The sequence below is a fragment of the Talaromyces stipitatus genome, genomic scaffold (assembly GCF_000003125.1).
Source record: "Talaromyces stipitatus ATCC 10500 scf_1105507295523 genomic scaffold, whole genome shotgun sequence".
NCBI lineage: Eukaryota > Fungi > Ascomycota > Eurotiomycetes > Eurotiales > Trichocomaceae > Talaromyces > Talaromyces stipitatus.
The window spans coordinates 4,428,500-4,449,553 of NW_002990113.1; the positions used below are offsets into that span (position 1 = coordinate 4,428,500).

General features: G+C 46.4%; 8 protein-coding genes across 8 annotated transcripts, besides 3 other annotated features; 6 read left to right on the forward strand and 2 right to left on the reverse strand.

The window, feature by feature from the left end:
- Positions 1-638: 638 nt before the first annotated feature.
- On the forward strand, positions 639-2,305 carry TSTA_075690 (uncharacterized protein; the record flags this gene model as incomplete). Its single annotated transcript, XM_002341543.1, has 4 exons — positions 639-696; positions 747-1,302; positions 1,384-1,526; positions 1,947-2,305. The coding sequence occupies 4 exons, from the start codon at positions 639-641 to the stop codon at positions 2,303-2,305; spliced, it is 1,116 nt and encodes a 371-aa protein (XP_002341584.1).
- Positions 683-2,170: a mobile genetic element.
- A 354-nt stretch (positions 2,306-2,659) lies between the features above and the next one.
- Positions 2,660-3,310, reverse strand: TSTA_075700 (uncharacterized protein; the record flags this gene model as incomplete). The annotated part of the gene is made up of 2 exons (XM_002341544.1): positions 2,660-2,716; positions 2,867-3,310. The coding sequence occupies 2 exons, from the start codon at positions 3,308-3,310 to the stop codon at positions 2,660-2,662; spliced, it is 501 nt and encodes a 166-aa protein (XP_002341585.1).
- Positions 2,970-3,045: a sequence feature (G-rich).
- Positions 3,311-3,615: 305 nt separating the features above from the next.
- TSTA_075710 (3-ketoacyl-acyl carrier protein reductase) lies at positions 3,616-4,661 on the forward strand (the record flags this gene model as incomplete). Its single annotated transcript, XM_002341545.1, has 2 exons — positions 3,616-3,717; positions 3,769-4,661. The coding sequence occupies 2 exons, from the start codon at positions 3,616-3,618 to the stop codon at positions 4,435-4,437; spliced, it is 771 nt and encodes a 256-aa protein (XP_002341586.1). The 3' UTR covers positions 4,438-4,661.
- Positions 4,662-6,163: 1,502 nt separating this feature from the next.
- Positions 6,164-6,184: a sequence feature (AT_rich).
- Positions 6,185-7,435: 1,251 nt separating this feature from the next.
- On the forward strand, positions 7,436-7,842 carry TSTA_075720 (uncharacterized protein; the record flags this gene model as incomplete). Its single annotated transcript, XM_002341546.1, has 2 exons — positions 7,436-7,665; positions 7,716-7,842. The coding sequence occupies 2 exons, from the start codon at positions 7,436-7,438 to the stop codon at positions 7,840-7,842; spliced, it is 357 nt and encodes a 118-aa protein (XP_002341587.1).
- Positions 7,843-11,435: 3,593 nt separating this feature from the next.
- On the reverse strand, positions 11,436-12,421 carry TSTA_075730 (uncharacterized protein; the record flags this gene model as incomplete). The annotated part of the gene is made up of 4 exons (XM_002341547.1): positions 11,436-11,540; positions 11,578-11,706; positions 11,852-11,974; positions 12,125-12,421. 4 exons carry the CDS (start codon positions 12,419-12,421, stop codon positions 11,436-11,438), a joined length of 654 nt encoding a protein of 217 aa, XP_002341588.1.
- A 180-nt stretch (positions 12,422-12,601) lies between these two features.
- On the forward strand, positions 12,602-13,971 carry TSTA_075740 (CORD and CS domain protein). The gene is made up of 3 exons (XM_002341548.1): positions 12,602-12,814; positions 12,893-13,418; positions 13,480-13,971. The coding sequence occupies exons 1-3, from the start codon at positions 12,709-12,711 to the stop codon at positions 13,793-13,795; spliced, it is 948 nt and encodes a 315-aa protein (XP_002341589.1). The 5' UTR covers positions 12,602-12,708; the 3' UTR covers positions 13,796-13,971.
- A 195-nt stretch (positions 13,972-14,166) lies between these two features.
- TSTA_075750 (efflux pump antibiotic resistance protein, putative) lies at positions 14,167-16,809 on the forward strand (the record flags this gene model as incomplete). The annotated part of the gene is made up of 8 exons (XM_002341549.1): positions 14,167-14,241; positions 14,497-14,551; positions 14,578-14,633; positions 14,809-14,947; positions 15,039-15,558; positions 15,623-15,648; positions 15,705-16,639; positions 16,690-16,809. The coding sequence occupies 8 exons, from the start codon at positions 14,167-14,169 to the stop codon at positions 16,807-16,809; spliced, it is 1,926 nt and encodes a 641-aa protein (XP_002341590.1).
- A 732-nt stretch (positions 16,810-17,541) lies between these two features.
- TSTA_075770 (uncharacterized protein) lies at positions 17,542-20,504 on the forward strand (the record flags this gene model as incomplete). Its single annotated transcript, XM_002341550.1, has 1 exon — positions 17,542-20,504. The coding sequence occupies one exon, from the start codon at positions 17,542-17,544 to the stop codon at positions 20,017-20,019; it is 2,478 nt and encodes an 825-aa protein (XP_002341591.1). The 3' UTR covers positions 20,020-20,504.
- Positions 20,505-21,054: the final 550 nt, after the last annotated feature.

Below are 21,054 nucleotides of genomic sequence, written 5' to 3' on the forward strand. Positions count from 1 at the left end.
CTATGGAGAGCTAAGAGCTGCATCCTCCTTCAGTTTGAGCTTTTACGAGGTTTATAGCGCAGGATTTGCGGATCTCTGCTTGCTGAGCTTTAGTATGTTTAGTATTACCTTTAGGGCGCAGGAGGTATTCTGGGAAATCAGCTAGATGTGGTCTATAACAGTATATGCATCTAGGAGGGCACTGATGAGGCTCTGGGGCTGTACATTAGTTAACATGGCCCTCTTCAGTATGCTCTGAGGAGCCATATAGCTGGCATCGAGAGGAGCAGGCATAGGATCGTGCATTATACCATTTCTAGTATTAGGTGTATTAGATAACTATTAATTTCTTAGAGAGATGATAAGCATTGATGATAGTGCCAAAAAGACGTAGCTGGATAAGCAGTGGTAATTTTGTGCCTTCTGGGAAGTTGACAAACCAGCTTGAGGAGAGAGTATCAGGGTTGGCAGCACTAGTGGTAGTCTCGCTGATAGATATAGGCTTGAGCCGGCTCCCACTAGATGCACGGGTCCGTGTCGCTTATATAAGCACATCGCTTAATAACGTAATCGATAAGCCACCCGCCCATGTAAGCAACCCGCCCACCTCCCCGAAAAATAACTCTCTATATTGATTTACCATATTTCAACGCGTAAAAATGCCACCGATTCGCAAAAAGACCCTTCAAAAAGCGCTCAGATTGAGGGAAGAATTCAGTTAGCTGTTTCCGATTTGAAAAATGGAAGAATCTCCAATATTCGTGAAGTTACACGGATTTATGATATTCCTCGTACGACTCTCCGAGATCGACTGAAAGGCATTGAATATAAGGCCGAAAAGCGCGCCAACAACCATAAATTGACTCAATTTGAGGAGGAATCACTTGTCAAATGGGTGCTTGATTTAGATCGACGTGGATTACCCCCCCGGCATTCTCTTGTACGAGAAATTGCTAATTATCTTTTATCACAATCTGGAAATCAACAGGTTGGAGAAAAATGGGTATATAACCTTGTTAAACGTCGCCCAGAGATCGATTCAAAATTCTCACGAAGATACAACTACGAGCGTGCCAAATGCGAAGACCTAAAGATAATTCAAGAGCACTTTGACCGCGTACAAGATGCTATATCTCAGTATGGAATCCTTCCGGAAGATATCTACAATTTTGATGAGACTGGCTTTGCTATGGGAGTTTGTGCAACTGCAAAGGTTATTACCGGAAGCGATCGATATGCTCGGCCAAAGCTTTTACAGCCCGGAAATCGAGAATGGGTGACTGCAATTGAAGCAACAAATTCAACCGGTTGGGCTCTGCCTTCGTACGTTATTTTTAAAGCAAAGAAAAACGTACGATTAGGCTGGTTTGATGAGCTCCCTAGCGATTGGAGAATCAATATTAGCGATAATGGTTGGACTACAGATCAGATAGGGTTAGAATGGCTTAAAACCCATTTTATTCCTTATATCAATGATCGCACAATGGGAAGATATCGAATGTTAATTCTTGATGGTCATGGAAGTCATTTGACTGCAGAATTTGACCGTACGTGCACCGAGAATAATATTATCCCTATCTGCATGCCACCTCATTCTTTGCATCTCTTACAACCTCTTGATGTTGGCTGTTTTGCGGTTTTAAAGCGACAATATGGGCAGCTTGTTGAACAGCGAATGAGGCTTGGATTCAACCATATCAACAAAATCGACTTTTTAACGGCATTTCCACAGGCTCGTACAATGGCATATAAAGCTCAAACTATTCGGAATAGCTTCACAGCCACCGGATTGGTGCCTTTCAATCCGGATCGAGTTATTCAACAGCTTGATATTCAATTAAAAACACCAACCCCCCCTCCAAGTCGATCAAGTAATACACAATCATCTTGCTTACAAACACCACAAAATACACGCCAATTTGTACGCCAGTCAACTACAATAAAGAAGCGTATAAATAAGCATACAGAAAACCCATTTGAAGGCCTTGATCAGATTCTTTCACGGATGTCAAAGGCTTATGAAACGGCTAGAAATGACTATTTGCTTGCACGGAAAGAAGTTGGCGATTTACGAGCTGCAAATGAAAAAGAGAATCAAAAGCGCCAAAGGTCTAATAAGCAGATATCTATTGAGCAAGGGATTACTAGAGAAGAAGCTCAAGCGCTCGTACAAGGTCAGGTTGAGGCATCTCAAGCTGTTGTTACTGCTCCGGCTGAGCCGGAGCTCCCAGCTTCTCAACCAATCGTACGCCGTCAATTCCGCTGCAGTGGTTGTGGTGCTGAAGGGCATAAAATAAACCGATGTCCTAGTCGTACTGCTAGTTAATTTTTTGTATGAGAAATATATGCGGATTCGAAAAATGGGATTTGAAATCAATATAGAGAGTTATTTTTCGGGGAGGTGGGCGGGTTGCTTACATGGGCGGGTGGCTTACCGATTACGTTATATAAGCGATGTGCTTATATAAGCGACACGGACCCGTGCATCTAGTGGGACTCGCTTGAGCCCTGTAGTTTTACTAATTTCTGAGAATAGTAGTGTAGGATTGACAGGGATTAGAGAGTATCGACCATTTAAGATTTGGCTAATTTTCCTTGGCACATTAGTGACTTGGTACGAGACCCATCGGGAGCTGCGTTCTATCTAGCAGTTAACAAAGAATGCAGAGATAATCTCTTTTTAGGCCTCAAAAGCTAGGAGGGCTTCTAGAGATGAGGGATATAGTGCAAAGCCAGTCTTTGTGGCTTAAACTTCTTTTAGTGCTGCACTGTTTAAGTTTAGTTGAGACCGTAGGCTAGAGTAGATGGTATAAGCTTCCATTTTTCTGGCTGCATGGTCAGCTAGGAGACGTACGAAGAGCTAGTTGTTAGGAAGGGGTTGTTTCACCAGAGGTATAGGCTTTTTAACAGAGGCTTTAGAGTGAGTAGTGGGAGTTGATTTGACTGGGGTATATTGGGTAATAGTCGCATAAGTTGACTGTTCAAGACCTGAGGGGGGATGTGAGGGAGGGGATGAAGAGGGTAAGGGATTTGGGATGGGGGAAGAGGAAGGGGAAGGGGATAGGGCAGGTAGAATAGAGGTCGTCGAGATGCCGCTAATATAGGTGTTGAAATGTTGTTGGGCTACTGAGGCAAGGTCATCGCTTAGAGCGGTGAGGGCTCTCAGTAGGTGAGGGGCAAGGCCGGTGGTTTGGCTGCGGTGTTTATCAAGGAATGCAGCTATAGGGCTGAAGATCTTCTGTCCTTCAGAAGCTCTTGTTATGGCTGTAGACGTGGATTCCAGTAGGGCTGTCTGTAGAGGGCCATCTGTACCAGGGCCTTTACGCGCCATGGTGTTGCCGGACGCGTTGAGACGCGTCAAGGGCCGCACTCCTGGGAGCTAGGTGGTAGAGAGGGGTGAGGAATTTGAGCTTCTGACTGTTTGATATGAATAATTATAAGGAAGTCGCCTATCAACTCGAAATCGAAGCTAAAGAACGAGGGGGACGGGGGATAGCTAGCTAGATATACACGCGGCACGCACGTGCCACGTGAGATTAAGTAATCAGGTGCCGAAACGCGTAGGGTTTGATATTCACGTTCCGACATATATCTTCATTGTGCATACTGAATACTCCCTGGGCTGGACATCACAACATGGATGACCTCACTCTGGATGGGAAAGTAGCTATCATAACTGGCTCATCTCGTGGAATAGGCGAAGGGCTTGCAGTTGAATTCGCTAGACGTGGAGCAAAGGTATTACTGGACCCCGTTGCAAAGTCGTATTGTCGCTGACGAGAGTTCAAGGTCGTGATTACCTATACTAGCGAATCTAGCTCAGCCAAAGCTGACAAGGTTCTGTCTTGTATAGTAGGCTACCAATATGGCCGGTCTGCTATCAAAGTCCAAGCTGACCTACGCACATTGGAAGGACCATCTCAGATTGTTGCCGCAACACTAAAAGCTTTCCCCGACGACGGCATCGACATCCTCGTCAACAACGCTGGCTGCGAGGTACAGAAGCGACTGTCTGAAGTCACTGCAGAGGACTTGCAATATGTGTACGATCTAAACGTGCGAGGTACCATGTTGATGACGCAAGCTGTCCTGCCTCATCTACGACGGCCGGGTCGCATCATCAACATCGCCAGCGTCGCTGCACGAGCAGGACTTTCAGGTTATTCTCTTTATGCCTCCAGCAAGGCAGCCATGGAAGGGTTTACTCGCTGTTGGGCGGCGGAACTGGGTGCAGACGGACATACTGTCAATTGCGTCAATCCTGGTCCGGTGGATACGGACATGATCTATCAAATCAATCCGGACATTGTGGAGGCACAAAAGAAGTCCACTCCGGTCGAACAACGACTGGCGACGGTGGATGATATTGCGCAGATATGTGCTTTCTTGGCGGAAGAACGAAGTCGATGGGTCACCGGACAGACCATTTCGGCCAGTGGAGGTTGGACAATGTATTGAAGTCCGATATGGTCCACGCTCTCTTTCAATATCCCGTAATGAGTCATTTGATATGCTCGCCGGCCAGTCTTTTCGATCTCCGCCTCGGAAAGAAGTTGCTGTGGATCATAGATTGTATAATCTCGAATTACCACATCGGGGCCTCGAAAGGAGGCGTTGAGGACCTTACGAACAATGAACATACATCACATGGGACAGACAAAAGATGGTATCTCTGAGTCATACTCGAAGTTACGTTAGGTCTCAGTATCAGCAAGGGTTTCATTGGTTCAACAGTGGCAAGCAATTTCTCAGCTACCATACTGCTCAACAAATTCACTGTCCTTGCACAACAGAACATCTCCTGTGATTCAATCACTCGTTTCTATCACTTTCTATAACCCTAACTACATGGTCACCACCCAACTGAAGGGTTTCCGGTTGACACTAGAACCAAGCTCCACTTTCACGACGACGATCATAAGTAATGTTGAACCGGAAACTCAAATCCACAACTTAGAGGATATGAATCGATCCAAAACCTCTGTTTGAGTATCATTCATGGACGTTCATGCCCGAGCTGACATCGTTATATACACTACATCCTGAACTGCTATGATCCCGGTTCAGCCAGTTATTCATGATGCTACAATTCCTAGCGATTCCATCGACGGCACCTCTTTGTATTCCAGTAGGGCCCTTATTCCTTCCTCAGCGCCGTTCCCGACATCCCTTGGTTAGTTTTGTTAATCAACAGTAAACCATCTGCTAATCCTTCAATATGTTGTTACTATTGCTAACAGACTACAGTAGGTTGCATCTTCAGAGTAACAACTCAAACTCTCTTCACATTCCTCTGAAACAGTGCCAAGAAGACACCATAATAAATATAGAATTGTGTAGGAATAATATTAATCCGGATATAATACTGTATTCCTTCATACAAATTTTTATTTACAATACATGTATGGTGATAAAATACAATTCTGGATCACAAAGCATGACATTCTATCCCCAAAAACGGGCGTTATACCATGATCCAGGAAAGGGCGGACTCAAATCTTCGACATCTTGGTGCCACTACAGTTGTCACGAAGGGCTATAGACAGAGTACAGCATAGGGGGACTTTGTCTGCAGCGTTGTTTGTATATCAGTTTACAGTTCGCGATTGAATTGCTTGTAAAGATACTCTTTATTCAGTAAGAATAAATAAAATTGATGACTATCATGCTAATGATATCTGCTTGGCTGTCCTTGATTACTTAACCAGCAATATACAACTGCCTGAGTAAAGCATTTGTAAGCAACTGTCTATCTGCTAGATTGTTATGAGCTGACCTCATGACCATGTTCGGGAGAAGTTCTCACGGATATTGACATATATAGTTTCGCTAGATTATTGTTCGGCAACCCCGAACATGAAGCTATTCCCAGATTACGAACGGACACCCAATATCCGGCCGGATATTACAATAGCGCTCTCTGCCGATCCCCGGCAGCCCCGACAATCTCAGCAACCCCGGACATGAGGCTATTCCTAGAGAGAAGCCCGTCGGAAGCTCCCAATTCCCCTTGCCTATATAAGATTGTATGCGCGTGAAAAACTTGTTGTTTTCTTTCTCTTTCCTTTCCTCATGTTACGTTTTCTATTCGAATATGCCCTTATAGTGAGCATTAGACGGACGCTAAAGTTCGGTTTTCCACAAAAATCTGCGGAACACCTCTAATCTCAAGAATGAATCCTCCTTTTTATTTTTATTTTTTTTACTTTCCAGCCGACGTCGAAGCACCTCCGACCGTGATCGCACGGGGCGTGTTGGCAGCGGGGTAGCTGAACTGAGGTACTGTATTTTGAAATGTTCTCCTTTCTTTCTCCCACCATCCACAACAGAATTGAGAACTTATTGATTTGTCTAGAAGATAATTTGGCTATTAGTGTGAAATAAAGTACTGTCCTTTCCCATTATGATTGTAGCCACATCGGTATAGTTCACCATAATAGGGTGCGTGGCTTGCACGCTTGCCCATACAAGCAAGGACTCAAGCCTCTAGATCTACTTTCTAGCAAGCGAAGAGAGTTTCGGTTTGTTACTCTGAATATGCAAACTACTGTATCACAGATAGTATAGTACCGAACACACCGATCTTCTCTCCCATCAAGAACTGGAGCCCACAAATGCATGTGAGAGTTTTATAATGTCACATGAACGGACAGCCGGTATTTTCAAACTAGGAGCACGGAATTAGTATAATGCCCCCCAGCAAGGCACTTTCCCTCGATGCTCAAGATATCATCATCATAACCGCCAGCCTATCACTTGGATGTACGTGGGCTACTAGCCTACTATTAAGTGCCGTGTGCGCTTCATGGCAGTTTCAGACCATAAGCCCACAGACAGTGTGTGTCCCACACTTGATGCCGAATGTGACGGCTGGGCATGGCTCTGCGTTCCCGTCTCAGTTCACGGATAGGGCTAGGAGCCGTGTAACCCTATCTGCGCCGTATTGGGAAGTGATATCAACATCAGACGTCGGAACTGGATAGGGAAAGGCGCCCTGCACAGAGATTTACATGAGAAGCGAGAACCAGACCTTTTACTTCATTTCCTACTTTTTCCCCTTTATGCTTAATATTACCTGTCGACAAGCACCTCTTGTACGAGATAGTTAGCTAGAATAGCGTACTCAAACCAAGCAGATTGGCACCGTCACACCACACTTGATGCCGAAAACGGAGAATCGGCAAACATTCCAGTGGCTAGAGACACTCCGTGGAAGCCGCCATCGTGGACTTTGCCAGTCAGAGTCCCTAGAACGGTAAAAGGCAAAGGTATCCGCTTTGATCAGATCCCTGTGAATGTGGTAGGGGCAATCGCATGGCACACTGCGGAAAAACCAGTATTCGCCATAATCTGAGTCTGAATAAGGCATTCATTAAGCAAGAGCGTCCCAAGGAGTGGACAGTCGGGGGATGCGGCCAATGCCGGAGGAAATGCATTGTTTGGAGGTTCACTCGACATGGAAATTCGTCCTTCCGAGCACGAGATGAAACCAGAATCAGAAAGTGTCAATCAGCATAAATGCACGGACAGTTGGGTTTTACCAACCGCTGATCCCAGTGGTGTCCACAACGCTGGTTCCCTTATGGCGGAGGACGGGGCTAAAAATACTGGGCGAATGGAACAGAAATCTGATTCTACGATGAACGACTTACCATTGGAGGATACAAATGTCGAAGACTCACAACGGTCAGAAACTATAGCCAACTTCTAGGCTAGTACTGTGCGAGCTCCATTAGGGGTCTGAATCAAGCATTTGCCGAATTCATGTTTTTCTTCTCCAAGAATCCGAGAAAGAAAGCACCGCTCTACAACATGACGCTATCTCCTCAAGTCAGTAAATGGTCCATTCGCTACAAGTCATGAGATAGGCCAACTCTCCGATCAGGCTGGACGGAAAAGCTTAATGAACGAATAATGTCCTCCGGAAGCTCTACGAGTTGGACACCAACAAGCAAACTTTGACCAGCTAGCATATGACGGTGTGGTTGCTGATGAGCTGTAACCTACACGACGAGTCTTGGAAATGTGATACAGACGACAAGTCCATATGAAGAAAAGACCGATGTTGATGAAGTCGACCTGTTTTAGGGATTCAAGAAAATTGGCAGCAATACTTCAAAAGTCAATCACTTCGGTTCCTTGATGCATCAAACGATGATTTATTCTCCTTTACCATGTTTGAAGATAATCCTGAAGAGGTCTTCGCTCCAAACTTATTGAGAACTACACCGGATTGAGCCTTATATCGATGAAATAATGCCAAACAAGGTTTCTTTGGAAGTTATGAGACTGTTACACCTCCCCTATCCCCCTTATTCTTCTGAACCTTTTGGAGGAGAGGAGAATTACTGCAGGTCATATGGCACTTATCGTTTTGGCTACGGGCAACCGATATTCAACTGGGCAATGATGGCTTCCAGGAAACGCACATGCTCACTGTTACGGGCCAGTCCCGTCATATGAAACACTATGAGTTCATTCCTAAGATGATAATGTACATGAGGAGGGAAAAAGAGAAAAACATGCGAATTCTTGTTGGGCATAACACTTAATATATAGATAGAGAGTTGTGCTGTTTCTCTAGAGTTTCCTTTGTAAGTCCGGATATGCAAAACAGATACTCCGGACAATAACTCCAGTTTCCAGAGGCCTAAGTATTGCCAACTAGAATCAAAACAGATACTCCGGATAATAAGTCCAGGAGGGTGAGTATTGGCCAACTAGGTTCACTCGCTAGATCAGAAGATAGCTTCATGGGCGGTGTTAGTGAGGGCCCTGTCCCGAACCACCCATATGGTGTCAGCCCATAACATCACTATGAATACATGAGATCGATGGCTTATACCCTGGTAGATCACAAAAAATGACGAATTTTTGATTCTTCCAAGGTTCTACTTTGTGCACTGGTCGGCTTTGTCCCAGCCTTAGCTGAGTGGACTAAGGTCCAGATAGTCTCCTATTATTTCGTGATACCAAACACTTCACACTTCTTGAGCCATGGAGACAATACTGAATCTATCCCAAGTCTGCATCAGCTATACACCTTTCCAATGATAACCTACATATAGATATCTTCGCCTCTATGGGGATTGAATGCTCATTTATTCGTCCTTCGAAGCAATTGTCAGCCGTATTAGCGAGAAACTTACCTGGGTATCAAAATGCCAAAGAAGAAGATCATAGCTATTGCCTCCGTGAACGGATGTTGATACCAATGCAAAGATGCTTCTTGCAAGGAATTGGAGGTAATGTTTTGCGCAGAATCTATCACATACAATACGCTGATACCAGTTAGGTTAAGACATTATTATGTCAATGCATCAGGAGTCTTGTTCAGAATGGAGTTGGAATAGAGAGGTAAGAAAAGCGTCTCCGCCAGACCAAATGAATTCACCAATTAGACAAAGCCTTTGATGTTGTTGTCCTGATCTTGTTCAGCATAACCCCCAACATTTGTCCAGGTCTTTCGGATGCTTCGAATGCTCGTCAAAGTCTCAGTGGGTGCAGATGCCGAGTCCAAGACGTTTCCTGCCCTGGATCTTAGGTCTTCACTCGGTGGCATCATAACTTCGGTCGACAATGTGCGAAGGATTATATGCGTTCTTTCGGTGTGTATTCCGTCGTTGACTACCCTCAATGCCATACCCCCTTATCAATTGATTTTGAGCAGCCCGAGAATGGGCAAGAAAAACTCCATCATCATCCGTATCCGAATGGAGGACTGGACGTTATCTCCCAAGATTAAGATGCTTGTATACAATCTATACAAGCTGCAAAGCAAGAAGCAGACACACAAATCAATCATCTTCTCTCAGTTTACATCAATACTGCCTTTAGTCAAATCGCGTCTGCGCTGAACAGGCTTTAGTACAGTCATTAAACAACAGCACGACTCCAGAACAGCATCAGAATTCCATCGATCACTTTATGAAGAACATCACGAACAAGATTTTACTGAATGGAACAGCGGAGCCAAATGCTGCAGGCACACATTGTTGAAATAACACACTGGCTGGCTTCACTAAACATCATACACACTACGCGATCAGCTATCTTTTCTGTTTCAACGCCTTCCTTAAATGTGCGTGTGTGCTTTTCGAACGATCTACGAGCAAAGGCTATTCGTCATTAAGATTACATCTTTGATTATTGAAGTGGAATGGGTTCAAAAACTGGACCACTAAATCTCCATCTTGCGAGGAAGTCTTTGGGACCGTCTAGCCTCGCCGGGGTACAGCTTCAAACATGATTTGACTGGGCCTTGATCAAGACAACGATAATCCCAAAAACGCCAAAGGACTGAATCATGAACCTCAGCAGCTCCCGGTATGACCCACGTCACATCCTGTATGTTGATAAACCTAGCAAACCGGTCGTATATAAACAAAGGCTCTGCGACAGGTCATAATTTGGGGTTCGTCAAAGCAACTAATCCATCCACGAGAGGGCATGCGTTCACTGGCGGCTTCTGTGCTTTCAAGACAAATTACGGCGGCAGGTGAGAGTAAACCGATTGTTCATCTTCCACCATCATCTGCCATGAACGGGATAGAATTATGAGCAAAGTGCTGACGATGTGTTATGAAGTCTCCCAATTCGAATGTTGTCTATGGACTTGTGGAACGGCTGGAAGCCGGATGTAGCAAGAAGACCCTAGGGCTAGGCGGCGCCCCAGAGCTAACTTCCCAATGCAAGGACTGTGTTATGACTCACATAATCCAGATTGTGGATGAAACAGACCTGGATGGAAAGCTACTGAAGCTATAATCCTGCATCCGGATTTGGACATGTTTCTAGAAGCTCTTGAGGATGCGGGGATGCGGAGATGCCATTTCCAGATGCCTCTATCGTGAACAAGAATAAAATCTTTCTTTACGGCCCTTTCGAAGGTACCTTGTCCCCCAATTTTATGGACATCAAAAATTAGGTAAGGCCTGATGAGTGTCACCAAGTGAACAGAAAGGGAAATGTAGTGATGGCAGTTTTGGATAGAAGGATCCAAGTCATAAACCTGTGTTTGGTCTACAGCCTTTCAGAGAATTAAGATTATCCTCCTCACGATTTCATACATCATGGCGTCTAGTGCAGCGGTGGCAATCGTATTATGGTACTTTGACGACACTGCAAAAGACGGCAAACCGGCAATGCTGAATACTACCTGTTTACAATTCATGGCTTTTTGATTTCAATTCGGTCCGTGTGACATATGAAGTGGAAGAATGGAACTACGAACGAGTTGTCGAAATTGCATGTGCAGTCAGCCAGTGGGTCCTTGTGTAGACTTTAAGCAATTTTTTATACATGTCTTGGGTTAATGTTATTGGAACACACAGAGCTGAGTCTGCCCATCCTCGTGCAAGCACTGAGTATGGCAACCGGAATCAGGATTTAGGTGTGCGTGTTGGAGGAACTCAACTATTTCTTCAACTCGTACCGTTTCTGGGCATGGTATTGAATTACAGCATGACCCTCGAGCTAATGGCACGATTGGTGATTATGTAGAACTCATCAACAGCGACAGCGAGATTGTCACTCAGTGCATGCTCACTTGCGAGCATGTACTTCGACCCTCCGTTGTCATCCATAGCAATTAGTTACCCCAGTCTTCGAATTTAACATTTCCCTCTTGCATTTCTGGTATGCGGCCTCAACTTCCCAGTAGGCTACTGGCCAGCTTGGTTTGCCATTTATGAACCGCCGAGAACGGCGTGCCGTACATGCAACAGGCTAAAATCATTTTCAGTGGCCAGGGTGTCCTCTTCCTCCAAATCGAAATAGACGCTCAGGTGGAGCCATCGACAGGACCCAGTAGGCTTTCCGTGGTCGTAGATTAAGAGGAAAAGAAAAGTAGGAAAGATCGACTAAACCCAACCCTGCGAGTACAGATCGCTATCATGGTGGGACTTTCTTTGGCCGAGGTCGCAGTCTTCTCATTACCGAAGCATTTGATGGATTCTGCGAATTCGTGGCCATGATATTTTGCGACGGAAACGACCTACAACGAAATGCTCGAACATGACAGGTCCAACTACGCCCGGAGGAGGAACTTTGATTCGGAAAGTCAACATTGATTAACAACTCGGATCACGCAGAGTCCAAGTCTTGCGAAGACGTGATGAGAAACAAGACTCACTCATCGTTCTACTTCGTCAACCACCTTCACAATTTCCACTTCAGAGAATCGGTGGAATAGCTTCCGTAGCTTGGATTCCTCGTCCGAGTTTGCAGGTTGAACATGAAGCACGGGTACATCAAACTCATAAACATCCTTCCATTTCTTGTTCTTCGGTGCCATGATATCAACCTCGTTGTAGCGGAAGGTCCGGCGCTGCTGGAGCTGAGAAAGGGTCAACTTCGCGGTATCGCATAGACCGCATTGCGCGCGGGTGAAAAGTGTCAGTCGAGCCGGCTGCGAATTGAGCAGCGTCCTTGTGAAACGCATTATGCCAGTTATCTTTATCCTAACAGTCGAAAGTGATTGATTGGCTCGTGTTGATTGAGTTGAAGTTGAAACGCGGCGGTCAAGCTTTCTTTCTATGGAACCTTCGAGTCTCCGCACTAACCGGATTTGGAGAGGAAGATCCCCGCAAATCGAAAGATACAGAAAGTGAGCTCAGTTTTCGACGACTTTTGAGCAGTCTCCCTTTTCTTCTCCTTATATGCCAGTACAAAACGTGCGAATCTTCTATCTCATTGTCGCATATACCCCATAGTGCAGGGCCCCTCCTGATGGCGACCAAGTGCGTTCACAAAGGCTGCGGAAAGGTCTTTACTGATCCGGAAGAGGATTGTATCTATCATCCGGGGCCACCAGTCTTCCACGAGGGTCAAAAGGGTATTTTCACGCCATATTATGCGAAACTTGGAGAGTTGGATTACACAGCGCTAACGTATAAATGGCATCATTACACAGGCTGGAAATGCTGCAAACCCCGCGTTCTCACCTTTGACGAGTTCCTGAACATCCCACCTTGCACAACCGGCAAACATTCCACGATTGACGATACACCGAAAGAGGGACCCAAAGAGATCGATAGCGCTGCATTAGCCAACCTTGTCAGTGAACAATCGGTTCCTGTGACGACGCCGATTTCTGCCGCCGCCGCTGCTCTTCCGACACCTACACCCAACACAGCATCTGCGCCTCCACCGGAGCCTGATTCTGACGACCCTTCACTCTCGATTCCTGCGAATGCCACTTGCCGGCGCAGAGGTTGCAATGCCACTTACAACCCGGATATCTCACGCGACAATGAAACATGCGCACACCATCCTGGCCAACCAATCTTTCACGAAGGTAGTAAAGGCTGGTCGTGCTGCAAGAGGAGGGTCCTTGAATTCGATGAGTTTATGAAGATTCCTGGCTGCACGGAAAAGAAGAGACATTTATTTGTTGGTAAGGGAAAGGCCGCGGGAGAGGAGAAGGTGGAGGATGTTCGGTGGGTTCTATAACTGTTCCTTTATCGCTCCTTGTTTGGACTTCACACTAACAGCATCTAGAACCGATTTCTATCAAACAGCCACCACAGTCAACGCATCACTATACTTGAAAAAGATCGATAAGGAGAAAGCCAATGTCACATTTACATCAAACACAGTCGACTTCGACCTTCCAACCACTGACAACAAACGATTTACAAAAACATTCAATCTTTTCGGCCCCATCGATCCAGAGGCATCGTCATATAATATCTTTGGCACTAAGATGGATATCAAATTAGTGAAGAAGGATGGTCAGAGTTGGCCAGTGCTGCGCAGTGATGATAAATGGACGGGTGAGCGGATTCAGATTGGCAAGGCTGGTCGTGTTGCTTAGAATTGATCGGCCAAGCCGGGTTCAAGTTTGGTAAGATGTATACAGTACACAGAATGTACTAGAAGAAGACAATTGGGTTTACATTATATGGATTATGATCCTGGGGCATTTGAGGAGTTTTATCGTTTTTGACTTTGAAGGTGGGAATAATAGCAAATATCATTGGAACATTTAGTAAGGCCGTTCTTCATTTGAGAATCGTAAAGATCTAGAACTACTGTAGGGCGAATAGACGTATCAGCTTCGATCAAACAACTATGGATTAGGCATTGAACAGTACTTACGTGCTCTTTCAAGACCTATGGAGTAGTCTATCCATCTCCATAGGCTTCCAGCACACTGAAGAATGGATATTTGCGGGTTTAGGTATCATGGCCTGCTGGCCCAATGGCAAGGCGTCCGCCTACGGAGCGGAAGATTGCAGGTTCGATCCCTGCGTAGGTCACGTGATAATTTTTTTTGTCCTTTTCCCTACTTTTTTCGAATGTTGTTTGTCCTTGAGTCCCTCACCGACAAACCCCTAAGTAATGGCTTGTAGATGTGAAGTCGATCGGGAGCAACTATCCAAGAGCGTTTTGATCTGTCTTTTTCAGGATAGGAGTGGCACCATGTCATGGTGGATATGATTTGTGATGTTAGGGTTAATGTGGGGGATTTTGACAGATGTAGCAGAAAGGGTCAACATCACTGATCAGTGATAGGTCTGTGGAAACAATGAGTTTGAAGGCCCCTTGTATCTACTTTTCACGGGGCATGGTGAGTACCTGATCGATTCCACCCAGAGCTCTTCGGGGCAATGGAATGTTCTCCGTTGACGCCTAGAACTCCTAAATTCTTGGTATGCATAAAAGTAGCTTGCAGCCTGGATGGAATCGGATACAGTAATTGCTAGAATCCGATTGGTTGGACCTAAATGGTCTTTTACCTGCTACGGACTAGGCCAATACCCTAATGGCTTAGGGCTTACATTCGGTCGATGACAACCAGACAGTAACACTAATATCACATTACAGACTGTTCAATGTTCAATGTTCAATTCTGCATTCCACAATAAGGGAATCATAAACAATCATGGAAAATACAGCTGTGGCGAGCGGAAGCCGTTGTGGGACGAGCATCGAACTTCAATCACTTGCAACACCAACGCAGACTGTCAGCAATGAACAGCAAAAGTCGCAGCAGCGATCCGAGAGCAATTCTGTCCCACAGCCGATAGAGTCATCTACCAATGCCCTACCATCAGCGCAGCCAAATGGAGATCAAGAACCAGCGTCAAGAGCACCCAAGCTGAGAGCGTCTCGTATTGCAGTCATCATGCTTTCACTCGGCGCAAGCGTCTTCGTCTCAGCTCTAGACATGACCATCATTGCAACAGCCTCCCCGGAAATTGCAGGTCACTTCCAATCCGCTTCCGGCTACACATGGATCGGTAGTGCATACACATTAGCCAATACAGCTACAATGCCTACATGGGGTAAGATATCGGACATTTGGGGCCGTAAACCTTTGTTGCTGGCTGGGTTGGTGGTGTTTTTTGTCGGGAGTATGATTTGTGGATTGGCAGATTCAATCGGTCTTCTTCTCGCGGGACGAGCAATCCAAGGTGTGGGATCTGCCGCCTTGAATATTTTGGTTAATATCTGCGTGAGTGACTTGTTTGCGCTGAGAGATCGAGGACTTTACTTTGGATTGCTTTCCTTGGTATGGGCAATGGCAAGTGGAGTGGGACCTGTCCTTGGAGGTGTTTTCTCGGAAAAGCTATCGTCAGTGGGTCCTTTGATCCTATTCCCACGGATGTGATAGCTAACGTGTATAAACTCGCTGCAGATGGAGGTGGTGCTTTTATATCAACTGTAAGTCTGGAAAATTTGTGCATTGCCGTATAAGTTGTTGCTGCTGACATTAACAGTGCCAATCATCGGAGCTGTGTTTGTCTTATTATTGTTCTCGCTCAAGTTGAACACCCCTCGAACGCCCATGTGGGACGGTCTGAAGGCCATCGACTGGACAGGCGGATCACTCGTCATCGGAAGTACCGTGATGCTTCTCCTAGGACTGGACTTTGGCGGTGTCACACGCCCATGGAGTTCTGCAACCGTGGTCTGCCTTCTTGTTTTTTCTGTTGTTGTCGGGGCTCTATTCGTTATCAATGAGAAACAGATTGCGAAATACCCAGTCATCCCTATAGAGCTTTTCCGATATAGATCTGGGATTGGATCATTCCTTCTTTGCTTTTGCCATGGACTCGTCTTTATGGGACAAGGTTATTACATGCCGCTATATTTCCAGGCCGTCCTTGGTATGGGTCCCATCATGTCCGGAGTTTATTTCCTACCTTTCATCTTGGCCATCACTTTCTCGGGAGCTTTGACCGGATTATTCATTCAAAAAACCGGACGCTATATGCCGACGACATATTTAGGACTGGCTTTGATGACACTCGGCGTGGGCCTGCTCATCAACCTCGATGAATACCTCAACTGGTCAAAGCTCATAACATTTCAGATCGTCTCAGGAATTGGCATTGGACTAAACTTCGAGGCGCCTTTGCTCTCCTTGCAGGCGATCGTGGGCAAGCATAATGCTGCTACGGCGACTTCTACCATTGGCTTTGTCCGGGCTATAGCATGCGCTATTTCGATCGTCTTGGGATCTGTGGTCTTCCAAAACCAGATGGTAAAGCAAGGCCCCAGTCTGACGGCGGCTCTTGGGCCTTCACTTGGAGGTCTGCTCTCGAACGGAGATGCTGCAGCAAATATTGGTATAGTCAATTCATTACCTTCGGCACAGCAGGCAGCTGCCAGACATGCGTTGCACCATGCTCTGACGACCATGTGGGTTATGGTATGTTCTCCTTTCAACCAAGTGGTCTTGTCGAGATTAACAAATTACAGTATGTCGGTTTTGCTGGGGCTGGACTGATTGGCGGTTGTCTGATGAGCTCTCATCCCCTGAGCCGAGAACATGAAGCTGTTGTTCTTGGGCTAAGAAGGGAGAGTGACAATGGCAATTAAGGTCTGTTTGAGAGAGTGTTTGCTATGACAACACGAGCTAGACCAAAGCGGGAAGTTGAAACCACGAGGCAGGAGCGACAGACGGTCCTTCCCGGATCGGACAGGGGTCTTACGCCGCCTGAGGCACCGATGTGCGCCAAGCGTGTAACCGCGGCCTGCCAGCCAATCAGACTGCACGCCGGGGCGGCACAGTTCCCTGCCAAGCGTTCTGTGATTCGCTGAGGGAAACAACCTTGTATCCACATAAAATCTCTATCCGCCTATCATATACCGTACGTGTCAGGAACTGCTGGCTTATTGGACAATCTTTATTGACTCTGGCCCACTTTGCAGCTGGGTCACTTGAGCAACGCGCTCGTCCCTGCCTGAGGCTCGACTATTGGCTTGCATGTATCCCGCTCCACTGTTTCCTCCTATTATTTACCTTCTTTCTTGCCTCCAACCACGATGATCGACCATCTGTTATTATTCTATCTGTCTCATCCAATTCCCCTCTCATCATGATCCTGACAAATCGCTACTGCTTCTACACCTGATCTTCTTATTTTAATATCATTTCATCTCGTATATCTGTCTTATTCAGTATCATTGCAGCGCTCCTTCTCATATCGTTACAATATACGGCGAAACCACAGCTTGAATAAACTCAAAAGCAAAAATCACCCTGGTGCACGTGCAACCGTGGGCGGACGTCATTTTGACGACCCGTGATCCCAATTTCATATTAATGCCATGTCCAAGACGACACGATATAGAGATCCGCACCAATGGTCTCGTCCGCGCGACCATTTAGACCCTGAGAAGGCTTCCTCCCCTATAGCCTACGATTCCTCCCTCAGTGACGACGAACCCGTATATTCCGATACATCTCGAGTAACCTCAGGCTCGCTGAGCTCTCACGTTCCCATGCTAGGCAGCCCGTCTCGGCGGCGAAGACCGCGGAGAAATGGGATCATGCCGCATCGATTGATGAGATGTGTCTGTCTGGCCGTCTTTGTCGCGCTCGTCATTTTCGTCCTCAACCTCTTCCGATTTACACTGTTCGGCCGTGCTGAGCAGGTTCCTATTGATGTGGCCAAGCCAGTACCCAAACCACACGTATGGGAGAGTTTCCCATTCTTGAAACGCTACCATGGAGGTATCAGGACACTGATGCCACGAAATGAAAGCATTCCGGAATATCCAGGAGACGGCACTTTGGACGAATTGTCGCTAGCCATGGACGAAGCTTTGCAAGAGGGTGGATCTGATCAACAGGAAGAAGAGGAGGAAGTGAGGAAGACTGTGCAAAAGCGTTCGGACGGCCTACCGATGTCCAGTTCCGCTTTCAATCCTTATCCGAACTACCAATCAGAAGAATATATCCAAAAGTACGGAGAGAAAGTCGAGTGTTTCCTTGATGAAGATAATCAAGTTAGATTGCCTTATCTGCAATATTATGCCGGTGTGCCTCAAGGCTTTCCAGACGCAATCATGGGCTCGAATAAGATGATAGGCATGCGCGACGATGTTTGTTTTGACCGCTTTGGACGTCTTGGTCCTTATGGTCTTGGATACGGCGCCCGGAAAGGCGGCAGTGGAGCGGGAATGGAAGGTGATCGCGAGGGTGCCGAGGGTGTATGGGCGGACGTTCCTCCTGTCGACTTCCGTGAGGTCAACTGGGCTGCAGCACAGAATCGCTGTGTGATTGCTAACAGTCACCGTTTCACTAAACTTGGAGATCCTCGCCTGGATCGTGCCTTTGCCATGCCAATTGGTGCCCCTCCAAAGGCACACTTGGAGAGTCCCCCTGCTCCCGAGAAGGAGTACGCAAAAGGCACAACCAACTTACCACGTACTGCAGTTTTGATTCGTACTTGGCACGACTACCATTACACAGAAGAGGATATCTTGTACCTGCGAGCGCTCATCACGGAACTATCCCTGATGACCGGTGGAGAATATACTGTACAGTTCCTGATCCATGTCAAGGATGACAATTTGCAGATCTGGTCTGATGAAGAAACATACGATCGTGTGCTCTTCGACGCTCTCCCTGAAGAATTCCACGGTATGGGAATCCTATGGTCGGAGAGACAAATGAATCTTATCTATGGTGGCTTGGAAGAGAGTTTTGAACGTGGTTTGCCCGTTCATGGCGTTTATCGCAGCACCTTCATGCCAGTCCAGTACTTTTCTCATCTTCACCCCGAGTACGATTATGTGTGGAATTGGGAGATGGATGTTCGGCATACTGGACACTGGTATCACTTCTTTGACAAGGCGGCTAGTTGGGCTCATAAACAACCACGCAAGGGCTTATGGGAGCGGAATTCTCGGTTCTATGTCCCCAGTGTGCATGGTCCATGGGAAGATTTTATGCACACGGTTCGTGTGGAGACAGAAAAAGGTACCAACAGTCCCAACAACATTTGGAGCGCCGTTAAGGATAGCGAAGACAAGTCCGATCCTTACCACAAGGACCATGGTCGACACGGCGAGGACTTCATCTGGGGCCCAGTCCGTCCGCATGAGGACGATATCATGGAGCTAGAAACGGACGTCACTCCTCCTACAAGCATGGAAAAGGATAGGTACGAGTGGGGCGTCGGTGAAGAGGCAGATCTCATTGTTTTCAATCCACTATTTGATCCGGTGGGAACAACATGGCTCCTCCGAAATGACATTACTGGATATCATCGTGAAGATGGCGTCCCCGGACGTCGTGCTGCTATCATCACAGCGTCTCGACTTTCTCGCAGGCTGTTAATGACCATGCACCGCGAGACCAGCATGAAACGACACACAATGTTCTCGGAAATGTGGCCTGCAACCACGGCGCTGCACCACGGCTTGAAAGCTGTATACGTGCCTCACTCGGTGTACATCGACCGCAAATGGCCACCACGATATGTGGACTCGGTCTTCAACGGAGGCCGTAACGGCGCATCTGGAGGAGCCCGTACTTCAGTTTTTGGAGACCGCGAACACAACTTCCGTGGAACAACATGGTTCTACTCTGCAGGTTTCTCGTCAAACCTGTACCGGCGCTGGTTAGGATACAAAGTTGACAATGACGGCGGCGAAGAAGAAGAGCTTGCCGGCGAGGGTCGCTTGTGTCTACCTCCCATGCTGTTGCATCCTGTCAAGGACGTGCAACTGGTGATTGACAATGGAGATGTTCCGGACGAAGGGGAAGTGGGTGAATCAATCGCCGATGACTCATCATAATCAAAACGAGCCACGATTTAACGACGAGCCTTGATTTGCTTGTTTCTTTTTATTTTGGGATTTCTACTTCCATCCGTCCATTTCTTGTTATTATTGCCTTTCTTGGAGTTTAGAATTCTTAGCTGTACATCATATGCCCACTTTGTCACCCTGGTGGTTGGTTATTCTTATCTTTTATTCGTTTGAGTTGCATATACTATTTTGTTCCTTTCCCACATCACTTTCTTGCTGCCCCGTTTCTGTGCATCTGGGCGAAACAGGTGTTTGAGAGAAGTTTTATGATGGATATTATTCTTCTCCAGTGTTCCATTTGGATTCTCTACCATGCTTATTCTTCGTATCCATATAATTTTCTACAGTTGGACAAGCTTTTTGTCTATAATAGTGTGTTCTCTGAGGGGGATATTCAACGATGCAATGTACATAAGACAGCTGATACTCTCACACCGAGAAGCTTAAACAGAAATCAAGGCTCCATATGGAACTAATTACTATCGGTCGAACGCATGAAATATATTAATAGAACTGTATCATGAATCAAATGATTTCACATATACACGGAAAGGTGGGAAAACAGAAAGGGGCAATTGTGCCGACTTCAACTCTCGGGATACTTTCCTTTCCCCAGCTTCCCCCGCACTCTGTTTTTCCTCCCCGAGTTGTCGATCTCGCCCGATAAAGATTTAGATCAAGATATCAATTGCAGTCTATCTTCATCTGACATTTCTTGCGAAAATGCATACTGCTTGGCAAGGACCATCTGTCGTCTGTATGCGTGACCTTGTACGGGCAAAAGGAAGGGAAATTACAACTGCCTCAACAGTCTGCGATGGTCCGAGTTCCGGATGTTGAGGTACCTGCAATATCTCTTAGTCGGCGATAGGTCCGAGTTCCGAACACTGGAGGTACCTGAAAGTATCCTCGTCACGATGTTTTGTCGGTCGACTTACCTTTTGAGTTATCGCTCGCGGAATCATGCATTACACATTGTGTTTCCAATGGCTATATAAGTGTTACGGCAACCTCACTCCAACT

Coding starts and splice junctions, on each gene's coding strand:
- TSTA_075740 (XM_002341548.1), top strand. CDS start 12,709: ATGGCGACCAAGTGCGTTCACAAAGGCTGCGGAAAGGTCTTTACTGAT. Junction 12,815..12,892: donor CTTCCACGAGGGTCAAAAGG/GTATTTTCACGC, acceptor ATCATTACACAG/GCTGGAAATGCTGCAAACCC. Junction 13,419..13,479: donor GAGAAGGTGGAGGATGTTCG/GTGGGTTCTATA, acceptor AACAGCATCTAG/AACCGATTTCTATCAAACAG.